We start from the raw sequence: 25,329 nt of genomic DNA, 5'->3' as shown, positions 1-25,329 counted from the left end.
AATTACCCTTGACAACGATGCGGGTGGTCGAAAAGTTGTTTTCGCTCGATTCCACGCCGGCCACGCTTTCACGTTTCAGCAGTTTCATTATCCCGTAGTTCGGCGCTTGTTTTGCTGGCTCGTGAAACTCGCACAAACTGCAAGTAGCAGAGCATCCAACTTCCACGTGACGTCGCGGGACGCCCGAATGGCCTACGCCACTTGACCAAAAAGCAGCCGTAGCGCCGAATCCGCCACTCTCTCTTTGCTAGGTGCACCTGTCTGTCGGGCGCCATTTTATTCCCCGATGGCAGCAAAGGGTGGTGATTGCGTGTGCAACGTCGCCATTTCCCGGGTTAGGTGGCAGGAGATTTGATTTTTCAAAAAAGGTGTTCGGACCCTTCAGGTGCAATTTTCTCGCAAACTAAGTCTTTTCTTGGCACGAAATAAGCGTTGCGAGGTTTCTGGATTGGTTTTTAAACAGTGCACGTCGACTTAGTATTTGCCTTTGGTGTACCTTTAATAGAGATGGCAAATCAGTGTATATACAGTAGTCATCATTGACGCTTGTTTAGGTTCTTTATTAGCGAGCTTGGGTATGTCGAAGTACCTGATATATCGAACTTATACTTAGGGCATGAACCTACCTGTTCGTCATAACTACATCCTATTGCGTATGCAGCTGTAAACGTTTCCTCGCAGTTTGAGGAACCTTTCAAGCGGCAACGACGAGTCTAACTGCATGAAGAAGGACGGCGCGAGCAAGCATCACCGCCGGCACTCGGCGGGGCCTCCGACTCCCTGCCCTTCGCCGATTACACTGGGAGCCCCATGGCGCCTGAAGCCGCCGCGTGAGCCAGGAGGTCCAGGTGTGTCTAAGTAGGATACGGCGAACTGACAGCTTACCGTTAACATTGAAATGAAAAGTGCACAGCCATTCCATTCCACTGGTACCAACATACGGAGCAGAAATTTCAGGATTGACAAAGAAGCTTGAGAATAAGTTATATACCATGCAAAGAGGGACGGGATAAAAACGCTAGGCGTTGTGTTGAAAGATAGGAAGACAGCGGTGGGCATTGGAGTGCAAATAATAGGACCTGATATTCAATTCAATATTGGATGGACGAAATGGAGTTGGGTAGGCCAAGCAATGAGTAGGGTGAATAACTAATTGTCGATTAGAGTTCCAAAATGGGTCCAAAATCTGCCGTCCCCGACTGTACATCCAAAAGTACAGTCGAGGACGGCAGATACTAGGATGATGGGAAGAAATTGGATAATTTGCGAGAAAAACATGGAGTCAGTTGAGGACAAACAGGGGTAATTATATTGTTACGTAGGAAGACACCGACGAAAAGCTATTTACAAGTATATTTACAAGGCAATACGCCGCAGTTGACCAAGAGGCAACAGCCCGCGCTAGCTTCCAATCGTCGTCTTCGTCTTCTTCCTGCTCGGCTCTTCGTCATTGGGAATACTACCCCGTAGCACTACCCCCGGCGGCAAAAGCGCCGTCCCGGAGCGACTAAAGGCTGGACTCTGAAGCAGTGTAGTAGCTCTTGAGCCTACTGACGTGCACGACATCACTAGACGCCAGAGTAGATGACGAGGTTGAGCTCACAGGAGCAATTTCATAAGTCACAGGCGTCTCCTGGCGCAGAACGCGGTAGGGCCCTGTGTATCGCGAAAGGAGCTTTTCGGAAAGTCCAACGTGACGACAGGGCGACCACAGGAGCACGAGTGCACCAGGCGAAAACTGTACGTCACGGTGGCGGGCGTTGTACTGACGCTGCTGCGTGGTTTGCGAGTCCGTCAGTCGAGCACGGGCAAGCTGGCGTGCATGATCGGCGAGAGCGATGGCGTCGCGCGCATACTCGGTTGTTGAGGTCGCAGCAGGAGGAAGTACCGTGTCAAGGGGCAAGGTCGGTTCGCGACCGTAGAGTAGATAAAATGGAGAAAATCCGGCGGTGTCGTGCCGGGAAGAATTGTAAGCAAAGGTGACGTAAGGAAGGGCAACGTCCCAGTCGCGGTGGTCCTTCGAAACGTACTTGGACAGCATGTCGGTAAGAGTACGGTTTAAGCGCTCTGTCAGGCCATTGGTTTGAGGATGGTATGAGGTAGTCAGCTTGTGTTGAATAGAGCAGGAACGCACAATGTCGGCGATAACTTTTGAGAGGAAGTTACGACCACGGTCAGTAAGCAGCTGGCGCGGGGCGCCATGCACTAAGATAATGTCACGCAAGAGAAAGTCAGCGACGTCAGTGGCGCAACTGGTAGGTAGAGCCCGCGTGATAGCGTATCGGGTGGCGTAATCAGTTGCGACGGCTACCCATTTGTTCTCAGAGGATGACGTGGGAAAGGGACCGAGGAGGTCTAATCCAACACGAAAAAACGGTTCCACAGGGACGGTGATCGGCTGGAGATGACCGGAAGGTAGCACCTGAGGCGTTTTCCGACGCTGGCAGGGATCACAGGCAGCAACATAGCGTCGGACGGAGCGAGCAAGACCAGGCCAATAGAAGCGGCGGTGGACGCGGTCGTACGTGCGGGTTACGCCAAGATGTCCTGCAGTGGGTGCGTCATGCAACTGAAAGAGCACAGTCTGTCGTAGATGTTTTGGCACGACAAGAAGAAGATCAGGGCCATCAGGGAGGAAGCTCCTTCGGTACAGAATGCCGCCCTGGAGGACATATCGGCGAACGGATGCGTCGGTAGGTGCAGAGCGCAGAGGCTCGATGAGTACTCGCAGCGATAGGTCTCGGTACTGCTCATCGGCGATGTTAGCGAAGGCAGACACAGAGAAAATGCCGTCGGCGGTACTACTGTCGGCGTCGTCAGGCTCGTCTACCGGGTAGCGAGACAGGCAGTCAGCGTCCTTGTGTAGGCGGCCAGATTTGTAGGTGACAGAGAACGAATATTCTTGGAGGCGTAAGGCCCAGCGACCAAGTCTTCCTGATGGGTCTTTCAATGAGCATAACCAACAAAGCGCGTGATGGTCTGTGATAACGGAAAAAGGTCGGCCATATAAGTATGGGCGGAACTTCGCAACCGCCCAAACTAGGGCCAGACACTCACGCTCAGTGATGGAATAGTTGCGCTCCGCGGGCGAGAGGAGCCTGCTGGCGTAAGCGATAACACGGTCGTGGCCACGCTGGCGTTGTGCCAGTACTGCGCCAATTCCGTGACCGCTGGCATCAGTACGGACTTCGCTAGGCGCAGAAGGATCGAAATGGGCCAGAACGGGAGGCGTTGTGAGAAGATCGATGAGAAGCGAGAATGCAGAGGCCTCGTTATCGCCCCACTGGAAAGGGGCGTCTTTTTTCAAAAGCTCGGTTAGTGGTCGTGCTATGGCCGCGAAATTTTTGACGAAACGGCGGAAGTACGAGCAAAGGCCGATGAAGCTGCGCACATCTTTGACACACTTCGGAACAGGGAAGTGCGTAACAGCATGGATCTTGCCTGGGTACGGTTGCACTCCGTTCGCGTCAACGAGATGTCCAAGGACGGTAATCTGGCGACGGCCGAATTGGCACTTCGATGCGTTGAGTTGCAGACCGGCTCGCCGAAAAACGTCCAGGACTGCTGAGAGGCGCTCGAGGTGCGTAGCGAATGTTGGGGAGAATACTATAACGTCGTCCAAGTAGCACAGGCACGTGGACCATTTGAAACCGTGAAGAAGGGAGTCCATCATGCGTTCAAAAGTGGCAGGAGCGTTACATAGGCCGAACGGCATCACCTTGAATTGATAAAGACCGTCGGGTTTTACAAAGGCAGTCTTCTCGCGGTCGAGGTCGTCCACGGCAATCTGCCAATAGCCGGAGCGAAGGTCAATAGAGGAGAAATAGCGAGCACCACGGAGGCAGTCAAGGGCGTCATCAATCCAAGGTAGGGGATACACGTCCTTTTTGGTAACCCTGTTAAGGTGCCGATAAACCACGCAAAAGCGCCATGAGCCATCCTTCTTTTTTACCAGCACAACCGGTGACGCCCATGGACTACATGACGGTTCAATAATGTTCTTGGCAAGCATTTTGCGAACTTCGGTGTGAATCACTTGACGCTCAGCCGGTGATGCTCGATACGGGCGGCGATGAATAGGAGGGGCATCTCCGGTATTAATGCGATGTTTAACAGCTGTTGTTTGGGCCAAAAGACGATCGTTAAAGTCAAAAATATCTTGGTAGGAAATCAGAACGCCGTAGAGCGCACGAGCGTGCTCGGACGGCATGTCGGGTGCAATCATTTTCTGTAAGTTGGCGATGGTACAAGTTGCCGACTGCGATGGTAGAGGAGGATCGGTTGAATTGTCGTCTACTGAAATCGATGCTACAGAGTGATCCTCGAATGAGCAAAGTTGGGCCAGAGACATCCCGCGTGGCAGCACTTGGGTCGTCAAGGCAAAATTTACCACTGGCAGGCAGACGCAATTCGCCGTAATAGATAAAATAGTATGAGGTAGTGTGATCCCGTGTGTAAGGAGGACGTCTTGCATAGGAGCCGCGATGTAGTGACCGTCGGGCACTGGTGGGGATGATCGCTAATAGAGGCCTTGGTCCTGCAGAAATCTGTAGAGAGGGGCCCTTCCGCCTATGTATTATTGTGTCAAGTCGTCGGCAGAATTCCCAAGCCTTATCAGTTTATTTGGTTAGGACACTGAGTCATCGTAACTTCCGCAAGCAATGGTTTTGTATTTATCTGAGTGCGTAGGGAAAAATCAATAATTAGTCAAGATTACCACCCAGTGGTGTACCTTGACATTTATATTGAGATAAGTTCTGAGGTCTGTAAGGTGTTAAAGGGACACTAAAGGTTACTATTAATTCAATGTGGACTGTTGAAATACCACCCCAGAAACCTCGAAACGCTTGTTTCGTGCCAAGGAGAGACTTATTTTAAGAGAAAATGCGTTTTGAAGCGTCCGCGTGCCTCTAGCACAGTTTAAATCGCCCGCCCTCCGATCGAGGAGAAGTGACATCACGGTCTCATAGTGACGTTGCGCCGTCGGTGAGTGGAACGGCGTCCACAGACGGCGCTACGGCTTTTCTGCGCAAAACGCGAACGCGCGGCCAGAAACGGAGCCAAGACAGAGCCAACAGCAGAGCGAAAGCGGCAGCATGGCGGCAGTATGATGGCTAGCGGAACGAGAAACGCGCGACCATAAGCTGGTACCTCATTCTATGACGTAAACTTCGACGCTCGTCGCGATGGACCCTGACAACGACACATTGGCTCGCGATGCTGGGCTCAACTTCAGCGATTTGAGCACTGACGAGCGCGACCTGCTGCTGAGGGCTCGCGCTGCCGGCGTCGTTGCGTACTACGACGGCGCCCTCGACACCGGCTCTCCGGAGCGGGAAAGCATCGAGGGGAGCAGCGATGGGACCTCGGGCGAAGAAGACGGTATGGACATGCCGTCGCGACTTTCAAGCACAGACTGGTACGTACAGATGCTTGTTATTACGTGCTGCATCGGTCGCTTAGAAACGTTACCTGCAATTCGCAATGCGCAGTTAAATCTAATCGAAACCTGCTCGTTTTCTCCTTTGCGGCCAGCTATGGCGCGGCGTGTCATTTTCGTGTTTTAACAATTGAAAGCATTTCAGGGCCAAGCCCTAAACAAGCACGGTGCCTGTAGCTTCGTGTTGGATGGACCTGAGTCGAGCTGTCAACAGTGCCGGACGCAACATTGCGAATAGCGTGTGTAATCTGTACCGGCTTCTGGTTCGTGCATTGCTGTTACTTTTGCATTACACATTACAGGTGCGAATGTGGGCACTGCCAGGTGCTCGCGAACTTCCTCGAGCACGAGTGTCTGTGCTGTCGCGAGATGGGTGCACCCGTAAGTCTCGCCCAACCGCAGGGTTGCATCACGGAACATCCAGACTTCAATGTTCTGTGTCTGAACGTTGCCGTGCTCCGTGTGGCCTACCTGGAACTTCGTTCATGGGGGCACACCATGGACGATGAAATGCACAAGTAAGTTCTTGTTCTTGCACAGCTTTCTTTCGACCAATGAAATAAACGTGCATCGCTAAAACACATAGCTTATTAACCAAGCAAACACGTCAACTTTTTTAAATGCTGTTCGCCTACTCGGGTTGTTTTGGAAGGGACAAACAGAGAACATGAACTATTTCTTTCAGTATGTTAACAGAATTAGTTTGCAAACACAGCAAGGTCAAGACTTCCAGTCGACAATTGTTGGCATCAGAAATGAAAATTTTTTGCATATCAAATCTCTAGGTGTGTGTAGGGCAGGAGAGCATACATCAGGCACGTACCCAAGGAGGGGCCCGGGGGGGGGGGTGCCCCCCTTTCTCCTCCCGGCCACGCCTAAAGCACCGCCAAATCAATCTTGAGACTTGCCAGCTATTCCGTGGTCAACACTGGGCTGCTGTTACAGTATTGTTATGGCCAAGGCATAGAAGCGATCCCTGATCAGGTCAAGGGAAAGGTAAAAGTCACTGAACTGAGGGCATGAAATAGACCGATATTCTCCCACCTAAAGAATGGCGGAATGTTTTCGCCTTTCTCATTATTTTGATGTTTGTTTCAAAATCTGAAGGTGCTGCCATTAGAAAGGCCCCATTGATATATTTTCATCGATCTACATTTCCTAGTGATCCCTAAAAATTTCAAAATTTGAATCAAACCTTGCAATAACTCTTGAACCCATAAGCAATGTGAATGTACCTGTTACCTCGTCTGGTTTTTCCCTTGAATGTAGAGTATTTTTCGTGGAAAAGTGGCAACGGGAAAAAGAGTTGCAAAAATGGAAAAAATTAAGCCGTTGTTTATGAAAATATTTATGGATGAAAATCTTTTTATTTAAAAAGGAAGTAGAGAAAACGCCGCCAGAAGTGGAGAATGATTCCGTGCGTTTTGAATTGCTCTTCTACAGTTATCAGTCAAGCCGCCCGACGTAGGCACTTATTTGCTGTGCCTATGTGGGCGCTTTTCTAACCTTCCACGGCGTGCCTCATAATCAGAAAGTGGATTTGGCACATGAAAACCCCATAATAATAACCTTCCACGGTGGGCGCAGTACGTCTACAACCATAGCGTCCTGTGCTCCACACGGTTGTATGGGACTAGCGGCCACGCATCATTACACAACTTCCCAAATAACACTACGAGTCGGTTTTGACATGAAGTTTCGAACAATAAGTAACTCTGGTGCTTCAATTGTTGAGCCACCATAGAAATGATGGAAGTACACGTATTTGTCTGATCTTCGTGTTTGTGGATTTGTTTATCACAACTTGCATGCATTCATTGTCATAAATTTCAAAGCAATGTATACTTTTCCAAGTGCAGAAGATGCTACAAACGCAAACAATCACTGCTAATTGCAACGGTTCAGCTTGTCGAGGTGGCCAAATCGAAACGCGCCTAGCATCTCAAAGTACTGGCGTGCCCGCAATAAATTCATAAGGGCGTTGTCACGTGTCGATGCGGACCACCGCAGCATAATGATTTCAGTATCGAACGTCTATGCCTAGCGGTCCTGTGTTTGAATCCTGCGGTCGGACAATTTTAATAATGTTTGTTTATTTAATTATTTACTGTGCGGTACATTGTCGAAAATGACGAGTTTGCAAAGCCGTATCAAGCCAAAAGAATGAAGTTTAGGCAAATCCGTGTACTTCCCATAATTGCCATGCTGGCTCAACTGCTCCCATTGCAGCTCCCTTAGACACGACCCCAGAGCTATCTAGTAATTATTGTGTGAAACTCCAGGGGCCTTAGTACTTCACTTGGTAGAGCAGGAAACGAGGGACCTAAAAGAACTGCGATTGTTCTGCAAACACATCTTTCACTATAATTCATCCAGAGCTACTTAGAAAAACACTACTAGAAATCTTCATTTTGCTTGTTCTTGGCAGTGCCCTTTCTGTGCCTCTTTCCTGCGTGAGTTTGTTGTTTCTTTCTTCTTGTTCACCTTGTTTCTTTTCCATTTTGTGGGTTTGCGACGCGCCTTTAAGTGAGCGATGGAAAATTTTAAAGTTTGTACTAGTAAAAGTAGACCCGCCCCCGATTTTGCATAGAAACCTTGGGTGTTCCCCCCCTAGCAGAAAAAAAATTCCGGGTATGTGCCTGGCATACATATAGTTTGATCAAGCTGATGCTCATCCAGGAGGCCGCACGTACCACCGGGGAGACGTCTATAGTTTTTTGTTGTAAAGTTGATCTTCCAAATGAATCCAAATATGTTTCTGATGCTCTTAATGCAATTCATATTGCATACAGTTGTTACACCCAGATTGTTACTCCTCTGGTGCACCTAATTTCAGCATTGGTTAAGAAACAGCTGCACATCAAAGCATTGTCTCATTTATAATGGTCATGCGCACTGCATTATTAACATTATTTGCCATAGTGGCCTCATCACACACTTTGGAATTGTCAAGGGTTCACTCAGGAATACTTAGTCGGTTTGTCTGTAGGCATCATTTTTCTATTTTTTTTAGCCAGCCTTCTCATTGTGACATTGTGCCACTAAGCCTCTTGATGTACACATACTGCATGACATATCCCAACAGCAAAGCTAATAGATGTTGAAACAGCTGTTTGGCAAAACACTTTGTTTATTCATGCAGTGATAGAAGCAGTTCAGGATGGTTAGGAATTTAGAAGAAATCCAACAAACAGCAGATAAGTCTGTATTTATTTACAAGGACTATTGATCTATAATGACTGCTACATATTAAAAATGACAGTTAGAATGCTATATATACAAAATAAAAGTACAAATGGACAGTTGAGTATGCTCATTCATAAAGTAATGCAGCAAAAGAGGTCAAGGTTTATGCGTACAAAATATCTTTGGGTTGAAAGTGGCAAAATGGGCGGCAACAAGATGTAGCGGATGGGTAGAAGAATAGTTCGTGTTTTTAAAAAATTGCTAATACACATGGTTGACATGGATGGATTCACTGACACCAACAGGAACCTCCTAATAGAACTGTGAGCAACACATTCATGTTATAGTAAACATGCGAACAATGAAAAACTGGTATCACATTGGATTTGTACACTGGCTGTCGACTGCTACCTAATGTTGAAGTAAAGTTATGGCACATTATGTCGCGTAATATATGAGCAGGGAACTAGCCACTTAAAAAGACATTATAAATGTATTTACATTGAACATGGAGCAGTTTTATGAGAAAAAAGAATTGTAGGGAGAGAGCACCCCCTTCTAGGCTTGTGAAGTAAAGCCACTATACTCCAGCTGGCTGACGAATAGATCTACAACTGTGCTTGTTTACTTTCAGTGCCTGCTGGGCACTTATTTAACATGGGATGCAAGTTTAACTGAGGCCACAAAAAATTGTATTAATAATATTAATAAAAAAATGCTTGGGGGCCATAGCCTGCAGCCTCTTCCACAGAGGCTACTCACAGCATCAATCCATCCAACCAAGTGAAGTGCCTTCAATTCACTCAATGTTTCTATGCAAGTGTGTAATAATTGTTTTGTATTTTTTTTTCTTTACAGAAGGTACCGGTACACAGCGTACAGGCAATTTGTGCGCTGGCTGTGGGGGCGGCTTCGAAAAGGCGAACGTTTTGTGTTGCCATCGTGTGCTGTCGCGAAAATTCGGGTGACGTTTCCCACAGAAACGCCCACAGGATTCAAGTACCCAGAGTCTTAGAGGGAAAGAAAATTGTGGAAGCAGCGCAGTGTCATCGATAAATCGCAGTGCACATTTGAGTTCCTCATCAGATATCGAAAAATGTTCTGCTTACCTGTCAGCAGGTGTCACTAGTCACAAGGTTGTCGGTTTTTTAAAGCTAAAGTGCTGAGCAGTAAAACATTCTGTATTCTTGTTGATGATGTGTTTCGTCACTGAAGACATAATGGAAAAGTTAGTGATGACTAGAATGCCAGCGATATGGCAGAGTAGGAAGAATCATGTGTGCATGTTTAACTCTTTCCTTACCAGGACTTAGGAAATCAAGCAATTTGACATATTGTTTACACGTTTCATCAGAACAGGAAATAACAATGTTCTCTCCTGTCTGGCTGTTTCCTTTGTTTTGGCATTGTTTTCTAAAGCGACACAACAAAGTAATTTCTTACAACCACACTAACGGTGCACTCGCTCAAAGTGAAGCTACATTTGCCCGTCTAACTAGCATACAAGCTAACATTTTTGTATCGTATGGGTTGCGGCTAGTGCTTTTTGGAATGAAATGATCACTTTGAAAATGAGTACATTGTTAACGGTCAGGGAACAGTCAAGAAAATGTGTGATGCCGATCTGTGCACTGCATCAGAACTTGAGGAACCGTGCTTTGTGTGTAGCTACAAGGTCTCTCTTGTGCACTCTTTGGTCATTCCGAGATGAGAATGCAGCTGGAACACTTTCCTCTACTTGTGCAAGTGCTTTGGAGAATGTTTCATACTCTGCGCACAGCTCCATCACTTTCTTGTGCAGGTCTTTCACATAGTCTAAAAAAAAGAAAAGTTCAACAGATTATTGCATTTCTTCCCTTTCATACCTGCACACACCTAAAAGGGGGGACGTCCTAAGGCATATACAAACACTCCATATACTAGAGTTCATCCAGGAATAAGGTTACCATCAATTTCACAAACAGACAACATTGTTTAATCTCATAAAAATTAACATCATTGGAAAAGTGAAACTTTACTCTATTTTTCTACATAATCGCAATCTTTTTTCTACGCATTTTTGCAGAGTGCTCCAATTTTTGTACCCCAATGTCATAGACCTCCGCTGCCAGCCCATTGAGGAAGCGTTTCACCTCTTTGACTTCATTGTTGCTCCGGAAGCATTGGCCATTCAAATGTTCCACGTTATGTATCGCAAAGTGTCTGTCATTGCACCCTTTCAGTGACACATCTCTAGGATGTACAGCTTTTGGCAGTACATGGCAATCTTGAGCAAAATTCCACTGATCTGGCGAAATGTCTTCATTGGACAGACTGCCATGAAGGTTAAGAAAATTTCTGTGAAAAACAGCTGTCGCAGTCACTTCACTCTCCATTGCAAGAGATATCGATGCTTTTGGTAGACAGTACAGCAGGACTAAAACATTCCCTTTTTTACAAACATTGCTGCATAACATATTGCAATAGTAGGCAAACCATAGCACAGCAAGTATTTTCAAATTGACTTGCCAAATGTGGGAGCTGTCTTGAGTGCACATGCTGTTAAGGTACTTTGCCTGACCTTGGAGGACTTTATGCGCCACTGTTCTGCACCATCACAGCTCCTTCCTTGCTCTCGCTGGGAGTTCTCATTGAAATGAAGCGCAGCAATCAGTGTGCTAGAAAATTATTTTGTTTCAGCATTAATAATCCACTGTAGTTTCATTGCTAGAACATTAGCTTATGCAAACTCACCGGGCCTTCATGCCTTCATATGTGAATGCAGTTGACTTCGGGGCAAAACCATTCAGAACACTGTGGAAGGACTCCAGGCTGTATGTCTGAACAGATGGTGACAACTGGCGGATGTCTTTCAGCAACAGTGGTGCTGCCACAATGCGCTCAATTTGCTTGTAGGCTGGAGAGTCTGACAAGAAAGGGAATTATAAATACAGCTCTTTCATGCACTTTATCTTGGTGCTCTTTGGTTATTTATGCCTACCAGCAGTGAGCCATCACATGCGGCGGGATTGTCCATGAAGACAGCGGGGGTACAGGCCACCATGTCCTTCATGTCTGTTCTTAATGTGGTTCAGCATGCTACTCCATGCTGCCACCAGCATGTCCCCGTTGCCACCGCAAGCGCATGCACACCAGTACAGGTGGTTGGTGATGGCTTGAGTCCATTCTGTAATGGCACTGCATCCAGCCCTTCGGGAAGCTGCAGTCAGCTTTTTCCTGATGCCTGCAACAAGGCAACGCCACAATACACTATTGCTCCATGTCAGGTGGATCTGCATTTTGCGTACCATAAGCCTCGTAAAGATATAGCAGCACTGGTATGCATTGTATGAACCAAGGTTGCAAGCAAACTCATTAAAGGAATCATGTGCCTGAGAATCTAACCAAGGCTGATACAGCTTGAATACTAAAGGGGTATGAACAGAGGAGCCATGAGGGCAGTGAATAGCCTACCGCGATAAAAGCCATAACACTCCTTCAAAATCCCAAATCAACTTCCTGTAGGAGCTGAACGAACAATGTGCACACAACAGGCATGTAGTAGTATTTATTTATGGACTAGTTCAGTTTCAGGAAATTTTAATATAGTGTAAAGAACAACGCAGACAAATGGGCCAAGTGCTGAATAAGAAGTACGATTTTTACAAAGCACAATTGTTCCTCCTTATCTGAAATCCTTTTCTGGTGAAATTTGACACGCTAAAGAATTTATGCTTCGTACTGAAATTTTTTTCATCACCAGGGTTAGCCATGATCATGATCGCATGACAAGTGTATGACGACACTCATGAGACATGGACGATGAAATTATGAATAATGATGCCGATGGAATGATGAAGGCAGTACAACGAAAGTATCATGATCACGATGGGGTGACGAAAGCAGTATAATGAGCACATTACGACAAACGTGGCCATGTTGCAATAACCATCACAGCAGCGGTATAATCGTGATTGTATGAATTTCCTTTTCTTAGCATACGTATCCACTGAACAATCCATTATACAATGACATGTACATTCAGTAAGTGCACTAGGTGACGCACAGGCCATCTGTTGCAAGCGAACAACATGAATTTTTTCGTACCCTTTGCAACATGCCACACATCTAAGTGATGATCGATGTCCGGATGTTGCAGCCGCATGTGCTTCTTAATTCCCGAGTGGCGGTCCGTAGTCAATGAGCCCACAGTCACGCCTTGCTCAGAAAGAAATTTGAGACCTCTTACGAGGCCCCCTTTTTCCATTTGGGCACTTGCCTGCACTTGTTCACTCTGCAAAACAGGAATGCACAGAAAACACCGCTGGTATTGATATCATCATCAGCCTGGCTATGCCCACTGCAGGGCAAAGGCCTCTCCTATGCTTCGCCCACCCCGGTCATGTACTAATTGTGGCCATGTTGTCCCTCCAAACTTCTTAATCCTATCCGCCCACCTAACTTTCTGCTGCCTCCTGCTTTGGAGTCCTTGGAGTCCCCTTTCTTATGGATTAAGATTATGTTGGCGTCCTTCCAAGATTCTGGTACACTTGAGGTCATGAGGCATTGCGTATACAGGGTGGCCAGTTTTTGTAGAACAATCTGCCCACCAACCTTCAATAAATCTACTGTTACCTGATCCTCTCCAGCTGCCTTCCCCTTTGCATAGCTCCCAAGGCTTTCTTTACTTCTTCTGGCGTTACTTGTGGGATTTCAAATTACTCTAGACTATTCTCTCTTCCATTATCATCGTGGGTGCTACTGGTACTGTATAAATCTGTATAGAACTCCTCAGCCACTTGAGCTATCTCGTCCATATTAGTAATGATATTGCCGGCTTTGTCTCTTAATGCATACATCTTATTCTTGCCTATTCCTAGTTTCTTCTTCATTGCTTTTAGGCTTCCTCCATTCTTGAGAGCATCTTCAATTCTATCCATATTACACTTCCTTATGTCAGCTGTCTTTCGCTTGTTGATTAACTTGGAAAGTTCTGCTAGTTCTTTTCTAGCTGTAGGGTTAGAGGCTTTCATACATTGGTGTTTCTTATTCAGCGCCCGGTATTTCAGGTATTAATATACAGCCTGAAAAATGTAATCGTAGCAATACCCAGTTCAGAAATCTCGAAAGAAGGACCACCTCTTTACTGCGATGAGCCACTGAACGGCTCGGATTGCATGTCAACGTTGCATGCCATATTTTAGTTGGCTGGGGTAAATGTTGCTTGCATAATAAGACCTATCATGAAAGCATCTGAACTGCTTTTTGCTTGACTTACCTCCTTCACTTGAACTTGCTCTGTATGTACGATTTTTCTCTTTTTAGGGCACAGGAAGGAGTATGAGAGGAACTTGGCGCTGTAGCCAGGGGAATCACATCGCCCATCCCCGCAAAGCTGCAGGCTGGTATCGCTGAGCTCTGTCAGCAAAGATTTCTGATGCTCATCCCAGACCTGTAAGGAATTCACGAGTAGAGTTCAAGCACAAAAGTGGCACAGGGGACAGAGAGGTTTGCTAAAAGAATTCATGCTGTTAATGAGCATGGGAAGGTTAAAACTGCGCAAAAAAACAAATACAAGTAGAAGGAACACACAATACACCATGAGTGCAGACTTGTGTATTCCTTTGCTTCCCCTAGTTTGTTCATGCAGTTTTAACCTTCCTTTAAGTGTGAACCAACTAGTTAGCAAGAAAGTCCTAATGAGTGCGCTTCACAGTGATTCAAAATGTGACTGGGGACGAGGACATAAATAGATGCTTGAAAGAACGGAACATTGGGCAAGTTGGTTGCATTCATAGTAACGGGCAGATCGAACGATGAGGACAAACAACTGCGCAGGACGAGCATTGAACTCCAACTGCATTTTATTCACAGAAATTGCTTGTTTTAATAGAAAAGAAGATACGTGAACCCAGCTATGACACGACGATAACGACAGTAAGAGATACAAACCTTGAGGATAACGCAGACTTATAAATGCAACAAAACTGATCAGGTACATTAAAAAGTGACACACTAGTTAAAAATCATTGCTTGTCAAAAACTATGCAAGGTTACTTGCTTTCTAAATGTGATACCGATGTCTGCCTGATGCACGCGATTCCTTTTTTATGTATGTGCTATACCTCGACTAGTTCACATGCCAATTTTTAGTGATGCTGATGTGATTTTGCAGCACGGAAATCAGAGGACCCACAAGCTGGCAGAGGCATGCAACATAAAGAAAAGAGGGATCATGCGTGTCAGCCAGACATCAATATCTGTTTTACAATCCAAAGTAACCTTGTCGCACAAGGACTGGTCAGGTGCATAGTTTTTGAGAACGTGATTTTCAACTAGTCTCTCACATTTTCATGCACCTGGTGTCCACACATACGTTATTTATATCTTTAAATCCGTGTTGTCCTTGCGGTTTGTTTCCATCTGTCTTTTTGTTCATCTTGTATAATAGCTGGATTTCCTTCTTGTGTAATAGCTGGGTTTACTAACTTTTTGTTTGTATTCCAACAGGCGTTTTTTTGGAATTAAATGTAGTTATATCGGGGATCATTCCGCACAGTTTGTTGTCCTCATCGTTTGTGCTGCACATTACCATAAGTCGACAAGCAGAGAAGGTCAGCCTGTGACATTACATTGAGACGGTCTATTACAAACGATAGTGTAAATGCATTGTACACTGGAAACAAAGGAATAATGAAGTGCAGCACAGATTAATTAAGCACCAGTGAAAACATGACTTGCTATTGCCTGCACAGCATGCCCATGATCGTCGAAGACAGCATTTATTTCTGCAGTAATGAGATAGGTGGATTGCTCATTCACAGTGTGCCTTCCCACACTATCTGGGCTTCTTCAAACAAAGATTGCACCCCACAGGCATGACAACGATTCACTAAAATGCCTAGTTCATCATTGTGCACATTGTTATTGTGCTCATGCAGGGAGTCATTTAAACATAATGCATCTGCTGCCTGGCAACACATTTGCATTTTCTTTTGTGTTGCATTGGAAATATAGTGTTTATGTGGGATGGAAGGTAACTATTTGCACTCCTACATGCTGTTCGATATTTTTTTAAGGCAGGAAACAAGATGCATGTAGGGTGTTAGTAATACCTTGTCATACTTGCAAGTTACCCTTTCCACCTAACAGCCAGAAACATAAGCTTGTCATGTTTTCATTGGTGTTCTATCTATGCTGCACTTCAATTCTTTGTTTCTAGCATACGGCATGTACATGTGTAGCACATGTATAATACAGAGACCCATCAGAAAGGCAGTGCCTGTCCTCGCCTACTCATTGATTTTTGTTCTTGTCCCAAGTAGTGCAGTTACATTTTCAATTATGCAGGACAAATTTGCTGAATTTCTGACGTTACGAAGTTACATTCTTCAGCCATACTCATCTGAGCCACCAATGCATTACATTAGCTTACACAGTACTACCAGGACCAGTTTTCACCGAATAGCCTTATGAAAAAAATATATCCTTTGGCTGAAGGAAATGCTTTCCTGCAACAACCAACACTTACAATTTTTTTCAGTTACATTCCTGGCAGCAATAGAAGAAAGGAAAAAAATTGATGTTGGTTGCCTTGGCGTGGAATGCCAAAGTCTGTAAAAGCTGTAATATCAGCGATATAGAGGTTCTGAATAAAATGAAAATGGCAATCCAATTTACTGTTCTTTCATTACTGATGCAATGAACTGCACAACATCATAATAATGTATGTTCACATTGGTGAAAGTAATACGCAACCGTACGTTGGAACACTGGACCCAACCAGATCGACGACACAAGCGATTACACAAATGGGACCAAGAAATGAAATTTCGTATGCCTCACAAGTTCAAAAAAAGCCACACAAGCACGGTGCACCGGATTCGCCATGGTGTCGCATTCACCAACTGTTATAGACATACGATAGGTGCCAGTGATACTAGCCCAAACTGAATACTGCGCGGCGCCAGAAACACTTGAACATACATTTTGCGTGTGTCCCGCGTACACGCAACAGCGACAGCAAATGGTCTCTTCCATTGCAGCGATCCATAAGAGACCGCTATCAGACGAGTTTCTTCTAGGTCCTTGGCCTAATGCAAACAGCGCAGCCCTGGTAACAAGTGCCGCTATAGGTTTTCTCCAAGCCACTGAGCTGGAGGCACGGCTTTAGAGATGCCACAACTCTGTGAATTTGTCTATACGCATCTCTTCCTTATACCATCATCAATCATCAGCCCTTTTCCTCCCCGTCCCTTCTCCCCAGTGTAGAGTAGCAGGCCAGAGCAAGTTATAGCTCAGGCCGACCTCTCTGCCTTTCTGTAAATAAATTTCTCTCTCTCTCTCTTGGTGAAAGTAAGCTTAGAACTAATACTCAGGTTCGAAATAAAGTGCCTTTTGCGCATATTTGAATGCTGCCAGAGGTACTGCAGGTTGGCATTATGAAAAGTGGAAGCTGTGCATTTACCGTGGTGACTGAAGGAAGAAGGTATGCCTTCTGGTAATTGAAGAAAGCCTGGTCGCTCATGACTTGCACACCCATCAGCCGCATCATCCTGAGAGCACTAGTAGGACTTGAGCCGGAAAAAAGCAGAGCCGTTGCCAGGTCGATGTTGCCCCTCGGCTTGGTTCCAACAAGTGGCTGGCTGGACCACGTATGCACATGTGCGTGTGGACATTCAGTTTCTGCTGTAATGCGTGTGCCAGTGTAAAACAGCTTCACTGTGCACGAAGCTGATAAACAAGTGCGGCACTGACTCAGAAGGGTGACCAGGCAGGTGCTGTGGACAAGGAAGTAGTCCTTCCGGTTTGCATGCGCATCTTCGTCGCTTCTGGAAAAGGAAGTGCTCACGGTCAGGTTTCACAAATATATGCATTTGACAATACACACTGTTTACACCATGATTAATAAATTGCCTCACTATATCTGGGAGGTACTGTTCCATAAATTATGCTGCACCAATTACTCCAGGAAACACTTCTTGTCATGACACTCATAATAGAAAGCGCTAGAAATAATTTTGTGAAAGTTTCATCCTGATTGTGAGGGTTTTTTTCCTTATAAATTCTAACGGTAATCTTGAACCTTGCTGTCTAATTTGTGTTGATTAAAGTTGCAAAAAACACTGTCCAAAGTCAATCTCCAAGACTTATGGCATTTGAGCTCTTTTTTGCAAAGGGGAATGGTTCTAAGAAACGGAATTAGTGTCGGGAGTTGCTACTTCATCTCTTTATCATTGCGTGTCACTATTATTGAGCATGGGTTCCTATGTAGTAAAATATAAGTCCTGCTCACTCATCAGCTAATGTTGCATCCAAGGTACAAGTCGAGTTGTCTGGCTCATATGTCGTGTCATGCCTGTCAGCTTTGCAAGCTACCGGTGATGCATCAGGTGAGGTGAGAAAGCTGGCCTCCTGTCTAGATGTTTGTCGCCATCGCTTGGCTCCATCAGCTCTTCGAGCACTATAACGCCTCTTCACAGGTGTTGACGTCACGGGCTTCCTTCGCCTGCAAACCTGCGTTCCCTTTTCCTTTGTTTCCTTCATTGTTGTGTTAACTTGAACTCCTGCAATAAAAGTCGCGTTGGAAAAAAGCTATTCAACTGACCATTGTAGGTGAGAATTGCTTTAACTATTACTGTAAATGGAAATGAGACTACCTGTGATCAAAATGAACATTCCTTGAATGTAAGTGCTGATGCCAACATTACCAGAAGCAAACTCACCAATGCTGTTGCCGGGCAGACGAACTTGTACAGATTTCGTATTTCCAACGCTACTGCAACTTTGTTCGGCAGGGCTCGACGAGAGGCTTGCATCTGTCCCCGCGTCACGAGTCGCCCAGAAAATAACGAACACGTCAGGTGCAACAAGTTTGTGCAGTGATTTCTGTCATTGCAGTCATCGAGCGAGAGCGCCAGTAATGGCCAGTTTTCGCGCATTTTGCGTACCTGTACGTCGCTTTTGTAGGAGGTGTCGACTGTCGAAGCGCTGGCTTGTGATTCGCTACGTTCAGCCTGAAAATACAAGCAACTTTATGTCATGGCTGTACATATTCGCACATTTGTAGCTTTTCATTCGTGGAAACAAAATGCCGCACTCACCGCCCCGTCTTCGTCCTGCAGTTGTTCTTGCGCTTCGGAGAATGCAGGCAAGACCGACGGAACAGCGCTACGGGAAAGTATTGCTTTGATAGGCACTCCAGACGACTTCAGTAAGTCGGCGTTCAACTCGTAATCCTCTGGAAGAAAGTGCAGCGAGCACACTACGCGATTTTTCGGCTCTTTGCCAAGGAGTTGTAGCAGAGGTACGGCACTTAACCACTTCGAACGGAGAGGTTCACTCCTTGGCAAACGGTGATAGGTAACGTTGGATTCGCCGTTGCCCTTGGCCAAGTTCCGCGGACCGTTCGGGCATCCCACGACATCACATGGACGTGGCATTCTCGCTGCTTGTTCCAAATGAAAGTTTCACGAGCCATCAGAACCCGCACAGCACGACGCGATACCGAAACTACTGAAACTCCAATGCGTGCGCGGCGCAGAGTCGAGCGAAAACGAAACCTTTCGACCACCCATACAGGGTAACGTCAAAATCTTATTTTTTGTTAGAATCGAGTAGACGTAGACAAGTAGCATTTTCTTCCGTCTTATAATCGAATGAAATGATATTTTTAATACGAGTAGTTGAGTATTAGTAACATAAATTACGGGGAGATCTTACGTCATCAGTTTAGTACCGGAATGTCGCTGGGGGGTCTCAAATCGTGTCATGCATTTACCTCAATTTCTCGGTTACTAAAGCTCTGTTTGCGATTATATTGACGCCTTAGACGTTCTAGAACATTGCTCTACCACTTTAACTTGACTTTTTGGTAACCTTTAGTGTCCCTTTAATGTTTTTTTTTCAGTTCCCTTCTTAAAGTAACGCCAATGACATTTCAGAAGCATATTCAGGAGCATGGTTACGTGTGCTCACTTTGCCCGCTTAGCTTTCCTTCAATGTCGCGAAAATTTGCCCGCGAGTATAGTTCGTATGCATTTGTTTTCAAAGCTCAACACTGTTTCGGACGAAAGCAAAGAAAGGTACACATTTACACGAGCGCCGTGTAAACGTGTCCATTTCTTTGCCTCTATCTAGAAGCGGACTAAATCTTCAACCACGTCAGTCTCTTAAGGAGGAAGGCACGCTTCTCAAGGAGGAAGACACGCTCCGATATATGAATGACACCAGCCTGCGCTATTAGACACCACGCTGAAATGGGCACTGAGTCGCAGCGTGAATTATGCATGTGATACGGGCATTGCCATTCAAAAGCCGTGGAGGACCATTGCACTTAAGGTCACTGAATGTACATCAGCGTCTTCCATCGTGTTTCTCGTTACTCGGTTTTCAGCAGCTTCGGATTGCATGTACGAGCCACACATGGCCGTTTCTACATCGCAATAACCTTCGATACTTTCAATATGCATAGCGGAAAAAAAAGCCGCAGTTTTGCCCGAAAGGCGAAACAATCGTTTGCGATAGCACATGAGTAGACATCTATACGAAGTAAGGATAGTACTTTTATCGTCCGTATAAAATTTTGAATATTCGCTTGCTAACTAAATGAACAAGCATGGTGTCAGGGCGCAAAGGCAAAAATGAACAAATCCCACTCGATGATAGCGAACACTCATTGGCGATACGCTGGCGTGGGGAAAGACGGCAGCAGCAGCGAACTAAGGGACGTTTCCCGCTGGCTATCGCTTCAGTGCAGATTGAGCGACGAAAACGCAGCGCACACAATGGTATGAGCCATCGGCGCCCCTAGAATGCCTTGTCCCTGCACCCAACGCATGTCGCTTTCACGAAAGGGCACGCGTGGCCGTGGAATACACGGTTGCTGCCGGAGTACAACGCCGCCCCCATTACTACACCGCCCCCCCCCCTCTGTTTTGGGTGCGACGGAAGAAGGCCTGCTTTCTCCCTACTTTCCTTCCTTGCACGTCCCATACTGCGCTGCGATCGTTGGCTCCCTTTGCACGATTTCACTCGCATATACAGCCCACGGGGTGCGGCGATGCTGTTACCGTCATTGGACTTTATACGGGACATAACGGCGACGGTGACGGCGATAACAAAAATCCACCTGTAGTGTCCATATATTTCCTTGCAACACTTTGCAAAAGATGGGTCACACGGCGCTGATGAAAATCGGAGAACCTGACGACCACAGGCGCAGCGAACCAAGTGAAGTGTCGCCACCTTTGGCTTGCGCAGTCCAAACTTGTGTTACCGCTAGACTGCTAATGAGTACTAACGAGTGAGTACGCGTGAGAATGAGTGCCTCACCTCTACCACAAAATATTTTCTGATTTCTATTTATGATAACAGTCATTGCCTCAAAGAGATATGCGCGTATACCTGCAATTTCCACTTTTGCTACGCTAGCCACAATTTACGGAAATTCTCCGTTTTTGGAAGTGCGGACGATAAACGATTTTTTTTGCCTTTTTAATGTATGTTTCCTCCGTTTTCGACAAAACAGAAGTGTCGTTCGTTTTTTACGTAGACTCCCTCCATTTTTAATAAAACATGACACTGTGTGTATTTTTTTAGTATGTTTTCTACATTAAATGACGGAATATTTTTGCAGTGTGTGCCGAGCACTGAGTGCATCTAATAGAACCCCAAGTGTTCAGAAATAATCCAGAGTATCCCACTACGGCGTGCCTCATAATCACATCATGCTTTTGGTACCCAGTAAAATACTATATTTAAGATATTTCTTCGTGAAACCTCTTGAGAAAGTTTTTCTGCTGTGCCACTATGTGTTCGTGATGCCTATGCCAGTAAAATCCCAAACTTTGCGCACAATAACCGGTAGGCGGAATCCGATATTATGGTTTCTGTTGCGCTTTATTTTGGAAAAGAGTTTTTCCACAAAACATTTCCACAACACGTCAACAGCAACACAACTATACTCAGAGAGGGATTGTGAAGTGGAGGTTGCGCTATTACCTGCCGCCCTTTCGGGAGTATGACTCGAGACGTACATAATTAGATTGAAATACGTTCTTAGCATGACCATTCCCTTTGCTGTCAAGCACACCAAGCCACGCTAGGAAGACCATGGCGTAGGGGAACAGGTTGAAACGTGGAAGTCCAATGCTAACGAATAGGATTCGTTGGCGACACTAAAGAAGTTTTAGGTATGCCCAGCCTTTTATTGAAATAAGTACATAGAAGGACCTTTGCGCATCGAGCTGATTTCTATGTGGAAGCACTATACAGGAAAAACAACTACGCTTGGAGGAAGGGAGATGAGAAAAAAAAATTGTGATGATACCATCGACGACCGTTGCGGAAGTAAGAGAATCGAACGAACAAACGAACGAACGAACGAACGAACGAACGAACGAACGGACGGACGGACGGACGGACGGACGGACGGACGGACGGACGGACGGACGGACGGACGGACGGACGGACGGACGGACGAACGAACGAACGAACGAACGAACGAACGGACGGACGGACGGACGGACGGACGGACGGACGGACGAACGAACGAACGAACGAACGAACGAACGAACGAACGAACGAACGAACGAACGAACGAACGAACGAACGGACGGACGAACGAACGAACGAACGAACGAACGAACGAACGAACGAACGAACGAACGAACGAACGAACGAACGAACGAACGAACGAACGAACGAACGAACGAACGAACGAACGAATGGACGGACGGACGGACGAACGAACGGACGGACGGACGGACGGACGAACGAACGAACGAACGAACGAACGAACGAACGAACGAACGAACGAACGGACGGACGGACGGACGGACGGACGGACGGACGGACGGACGAACGAACAACCGAACAACAACGAACGAACAACCAATAAACACTGAATACGTTGCGGACTTTGTATCCTTACTTCACCTGTATTAATATTTGCTTTGAAAGGTATATAATTCTATAGCTATTCAATTAAGTAAATTATTTGCTTGCTACAGTGGCACAGTAACAACGTACCCACCGACACCGCCATATAAAACTCGTGCAACAATACGAAAAGCAGGCAAACAGCCTCTTCTTGTGGGGATAAAACAGCAGAAAACGACACGTTAAAAAAAGTAAATCAGAACTGTGCAGTGAAGTCAGCCAGTTGCACCCCTTCCTGTAAAACCTTGAATATGTTAAGTACAAGCAGTTCTTGCACGTTCACAGCTGATCCAGTGTGCAGAAACATTCATGCCTTACATGTTTCTAATAGGTTTGTGATCACATATATTAGTGCGTAAACCCACATAACGATATCCGCTGTGATTACTATATCTATAAGTAATGAAATACCATGCTACTTGCAAGAACATATCACCCGGAGATTTAAGAACAAATTGCTGCATGTCAACTATACACAATATAAGGTTTATTCAATAAAGGACAACAAACAGCTTTTTTTTTTGCAATGACACACTCATTACAACTTTTACCTACATACAGGCACGACAAAAATCATCTGCAGACAAATTTTTCAATTTATTCACCTGTCACTGTGGCTATAGCGTTCTGCTGCTAATACAAGGCGAGGGGCTGAATTGTCAGCCGTGGAAGCCGAATTTCTATGGGAGTCATAGGTAAGAAAAAGCTCTTGCACTGAGATTTATTTCATCATCTTTAATTGAACCCTTCAACTTCCACATACATTTGCATAGGGGGGGGGGGGGGGGCATGCTTATGCATAATCCAACACCAATCGAAAGCAACAAGCACAATTGTGAAACAACTGTTTTTCGTGATAAATCAAGTGTGTAAACATTCATTGCATCAATATGTATTGTTCAACAGCACTGCAAAAATAAGCCTATTCAGGTATGGCAAGTACTCTGTCAGGAAGCTGGTTCTACAGATGCATAAATGTCAAGATATGAATGCTCATAGTACGTCTCACACACAGCAGAAAGAAAAGCTTTTCCAAGAGTTCTCCCTTCTGGCAGATATGAGTGGGCCAAAAGCAGCAGAAACTTTATTGCAGGGCGTTGTGTAAAACTGCTTATGAAAGAATGAAGACAGTGAAGATGCTTTTAAAAGCAGTACCTCATGCTACTCTAATAAAAGGAACGATGAGCAAAAAAAAGTTCTGGGAGTGCCCTTAAGTTAAACAACAGTAACTTTTTGAAAGACAGAAAATTACAGGTGAAAGTGTGAGGTACATTTCGCCCACCCACACCAACAACACAGGCATACTACAACTACTACAGCCTATGGTGTACTACAGTCTGTGGGAATATACAGAAACCAAGAATTATGCTACAAGCTCTGGACAACACTGCAGTCTTTCTTGGCCAGTCTGGCCTCTCGCTTTCTGATAAGTCAGCTTACACTGATGTCGGAAAAAAGACTAGAATCAAGAACTACCCCAGATTGCACATTGTGCTCCACATAGCTGAAGAAATATACCCGCAAGTCAACATACACAAATCTTCAGCTAATGTAAGGCCATGACGGCAGAGCCAGCACGTGGGTGAAACAATTGTACCATGCTTGGACGCAAATTCTAAACCTGGTGAAAAGAATAATCTTGGATGCATGGGGGGATGTACAAGTAGATGCAACGGAAAATCGCAGATGCTGTGCTTGTGTCCAATGTATTGTATGGTATGAATTACCAGCAGCGCACAGAAAAGACAACTCATCGAGTACAGGCATCGGGTAATAACAGGTCTTTCCGACTTTACCATGCTTGAAGACCCCTATGAAAAAGAGCAAACGAACAAGCACCTAGACAGAGTAGAGTTGCAGCCTGCGGCACAAATTCTTTGGCTCAAGAGCTCAGAACCTGGCCCCCAGATAATATACCATGCTAGCATACGAGATGCAAAGATGTCTACACCTCCCTCCAGAAACAACCTCGGGAGCACCTGAACTTGTAACACAACAGGCTCATACCATCCAATATGGGGGCAAATAATTAGGCCAGGACACTATATTCAACTGCCAAGCACACAGAGGAGGTTGCTAATCATGAAGATGCAAGCAAACATCAGGCGCATATTGTACACTGATGTGGCAATAGCTGCGTAACAGTAGTATGACGCTACATAAAATTAAACCTCATATAAGTGAGTACCATTGTAGGTAATCCTACACATAGAAAAGCTGAACTGAAAGGAATCAAAGCAGCATTTCTAGTGCAAATTACACCCTGCACGACACCCCTGCACACCTGCATGGATTCACCAGAAACTGTCTGGGCATGCACATCACAGGAGATTGTCAGGAAAATCAGGAGATTTGTAGGCTGCTTGCAAGCACATGACCAAGAATTCAATTACAGGATACATAGCCATGCAGATATTCCAGAACACAAGCGGGCTTATAAGCCCGACATAAGAACTGAGGAGTAGACGAGTTGGTGTGTATTCATTAATAACTAAAACGCAACAGATAGACAACGGACAAGAACGAAGCGCTCAAGTGTGTTCACTTCGTTCTTGTCGATGGTATTTCTGTTGCACTATAGTTAATGAATGCATAAGGCATGAGGCTGCACAGTAGAAGTATGATACTAATGGCCCGATTTCACATCGAAATCCACACGAACTAAACACACACACACACACACGCACACACACACGCACACACACGAACACACACACGAACACACACACACACACATACGCACACACACACACACACGCACGCACACGCACACACACACACAC

At 45.7% G+C, this 25,329-nt stretch overlaps 3 protein-coding genes and 1 pseudogene across 11 annotated transcripts in view; 2 read left to right on the top strand and 2 right to left on the bottom strand.

Annotated features, from left to right (window-relative positions):
- Positions 1-25,329, top strand: part of LOC139048115 (uncharacterized) — a 97,432-nt gene that overhangs the window by 10,648 nt on the left and 61,455 nt on the right. For 4 of the 5 annotated variants that reach the window (XR_011507523.1, XM_070522584.1, XM_070522580.1 and 1 more), the window contains one exon: positions 682-848. Coding sequence is in view for 4 of the 5 variants with exons in the window: in XM_070522584.1 (XP_070378685.1) it covers positions 722-848 (127 nt within the window). In the remaining variant the exon portion in view is untranslated. Of the gene's footprint in view, positions 1-661; positions 849-25,329 lie in introns of all 5 variants that reach the window. The other variant, XM_070522581.1, reaches the window with a different exon arrangement.
- Positions 1-25,329, bottom strand: part of LOC135903462 (cytochrome P450 2D15-like) — a 185,885-nt gene that overhangs the window by 121,881 nt on the left and 38,675 nt on the right. The window lies entirely within an intron of this gene.
- On the top strand, positions 5,379-10,169 carry LOC139047576 (P2X purinoceptor 7-like). The gene is made up of 3 exons (XM_070521429.1): positions 5,379-5,419; positions 5,743-5,958; positions 9,485-10,169. The coding sequence occupies exons 1-3, from the start codon at positions 5,385-5,387 to the stop codon at positions 9,639-9,641; spliced, it is 408 nt and encodes a 135-aa protein (XP_070377530.1). The 5' UTR covers positions 5,379-5,384; the 3' UTR covers positions 9,642-10,169.
- On the bottom strand, positions 10,263-18,151 carry LOC139047446 (uncharacterized; annotated as a pseudogene).

This window comes from Dermacentor albipictus, chromosome 7 (genome assembly GCF_038994185.2).
Source record: "Dermacentor albipictus isolate Rhodes 1998 colony chromosome 7, USDA_Dalb.pri_finalv2, whole genome shotgun sequence".
NCBI lineage: Eukaryota > Metazoa > Arthropoda > Arachnida > Ixodida > Ixodidae > Dermacentor > Dermacentor albipictus.
This window is presented reverse-complemented; position numbering and strand designations above follow the sequence as displayed.

Excerpts from the sequence above, each read along its gene's own strand:
- LOC139047576 (XM_070521429.1), top strand. The coding sequence starts at position 5,385 with ATGGACATGCCGTCGCGACTTTCAAGCACAGACTG. Across the intron at positions 5,420-5,742 it reads CGACTTTCAAGCACAGACTG|GTGCGAATGTGGGCACTGCC; the intron begins GTACGTACAGAT and ends TACACATTACAG. Across the intron at positions 5,959-9,484 it reads ATGGACGATGAAATGCACAA|AAGGTACCGGTACACAGCGT; the intron begins GTAAGTTCTTGT and ends TTTTCTTTACAG.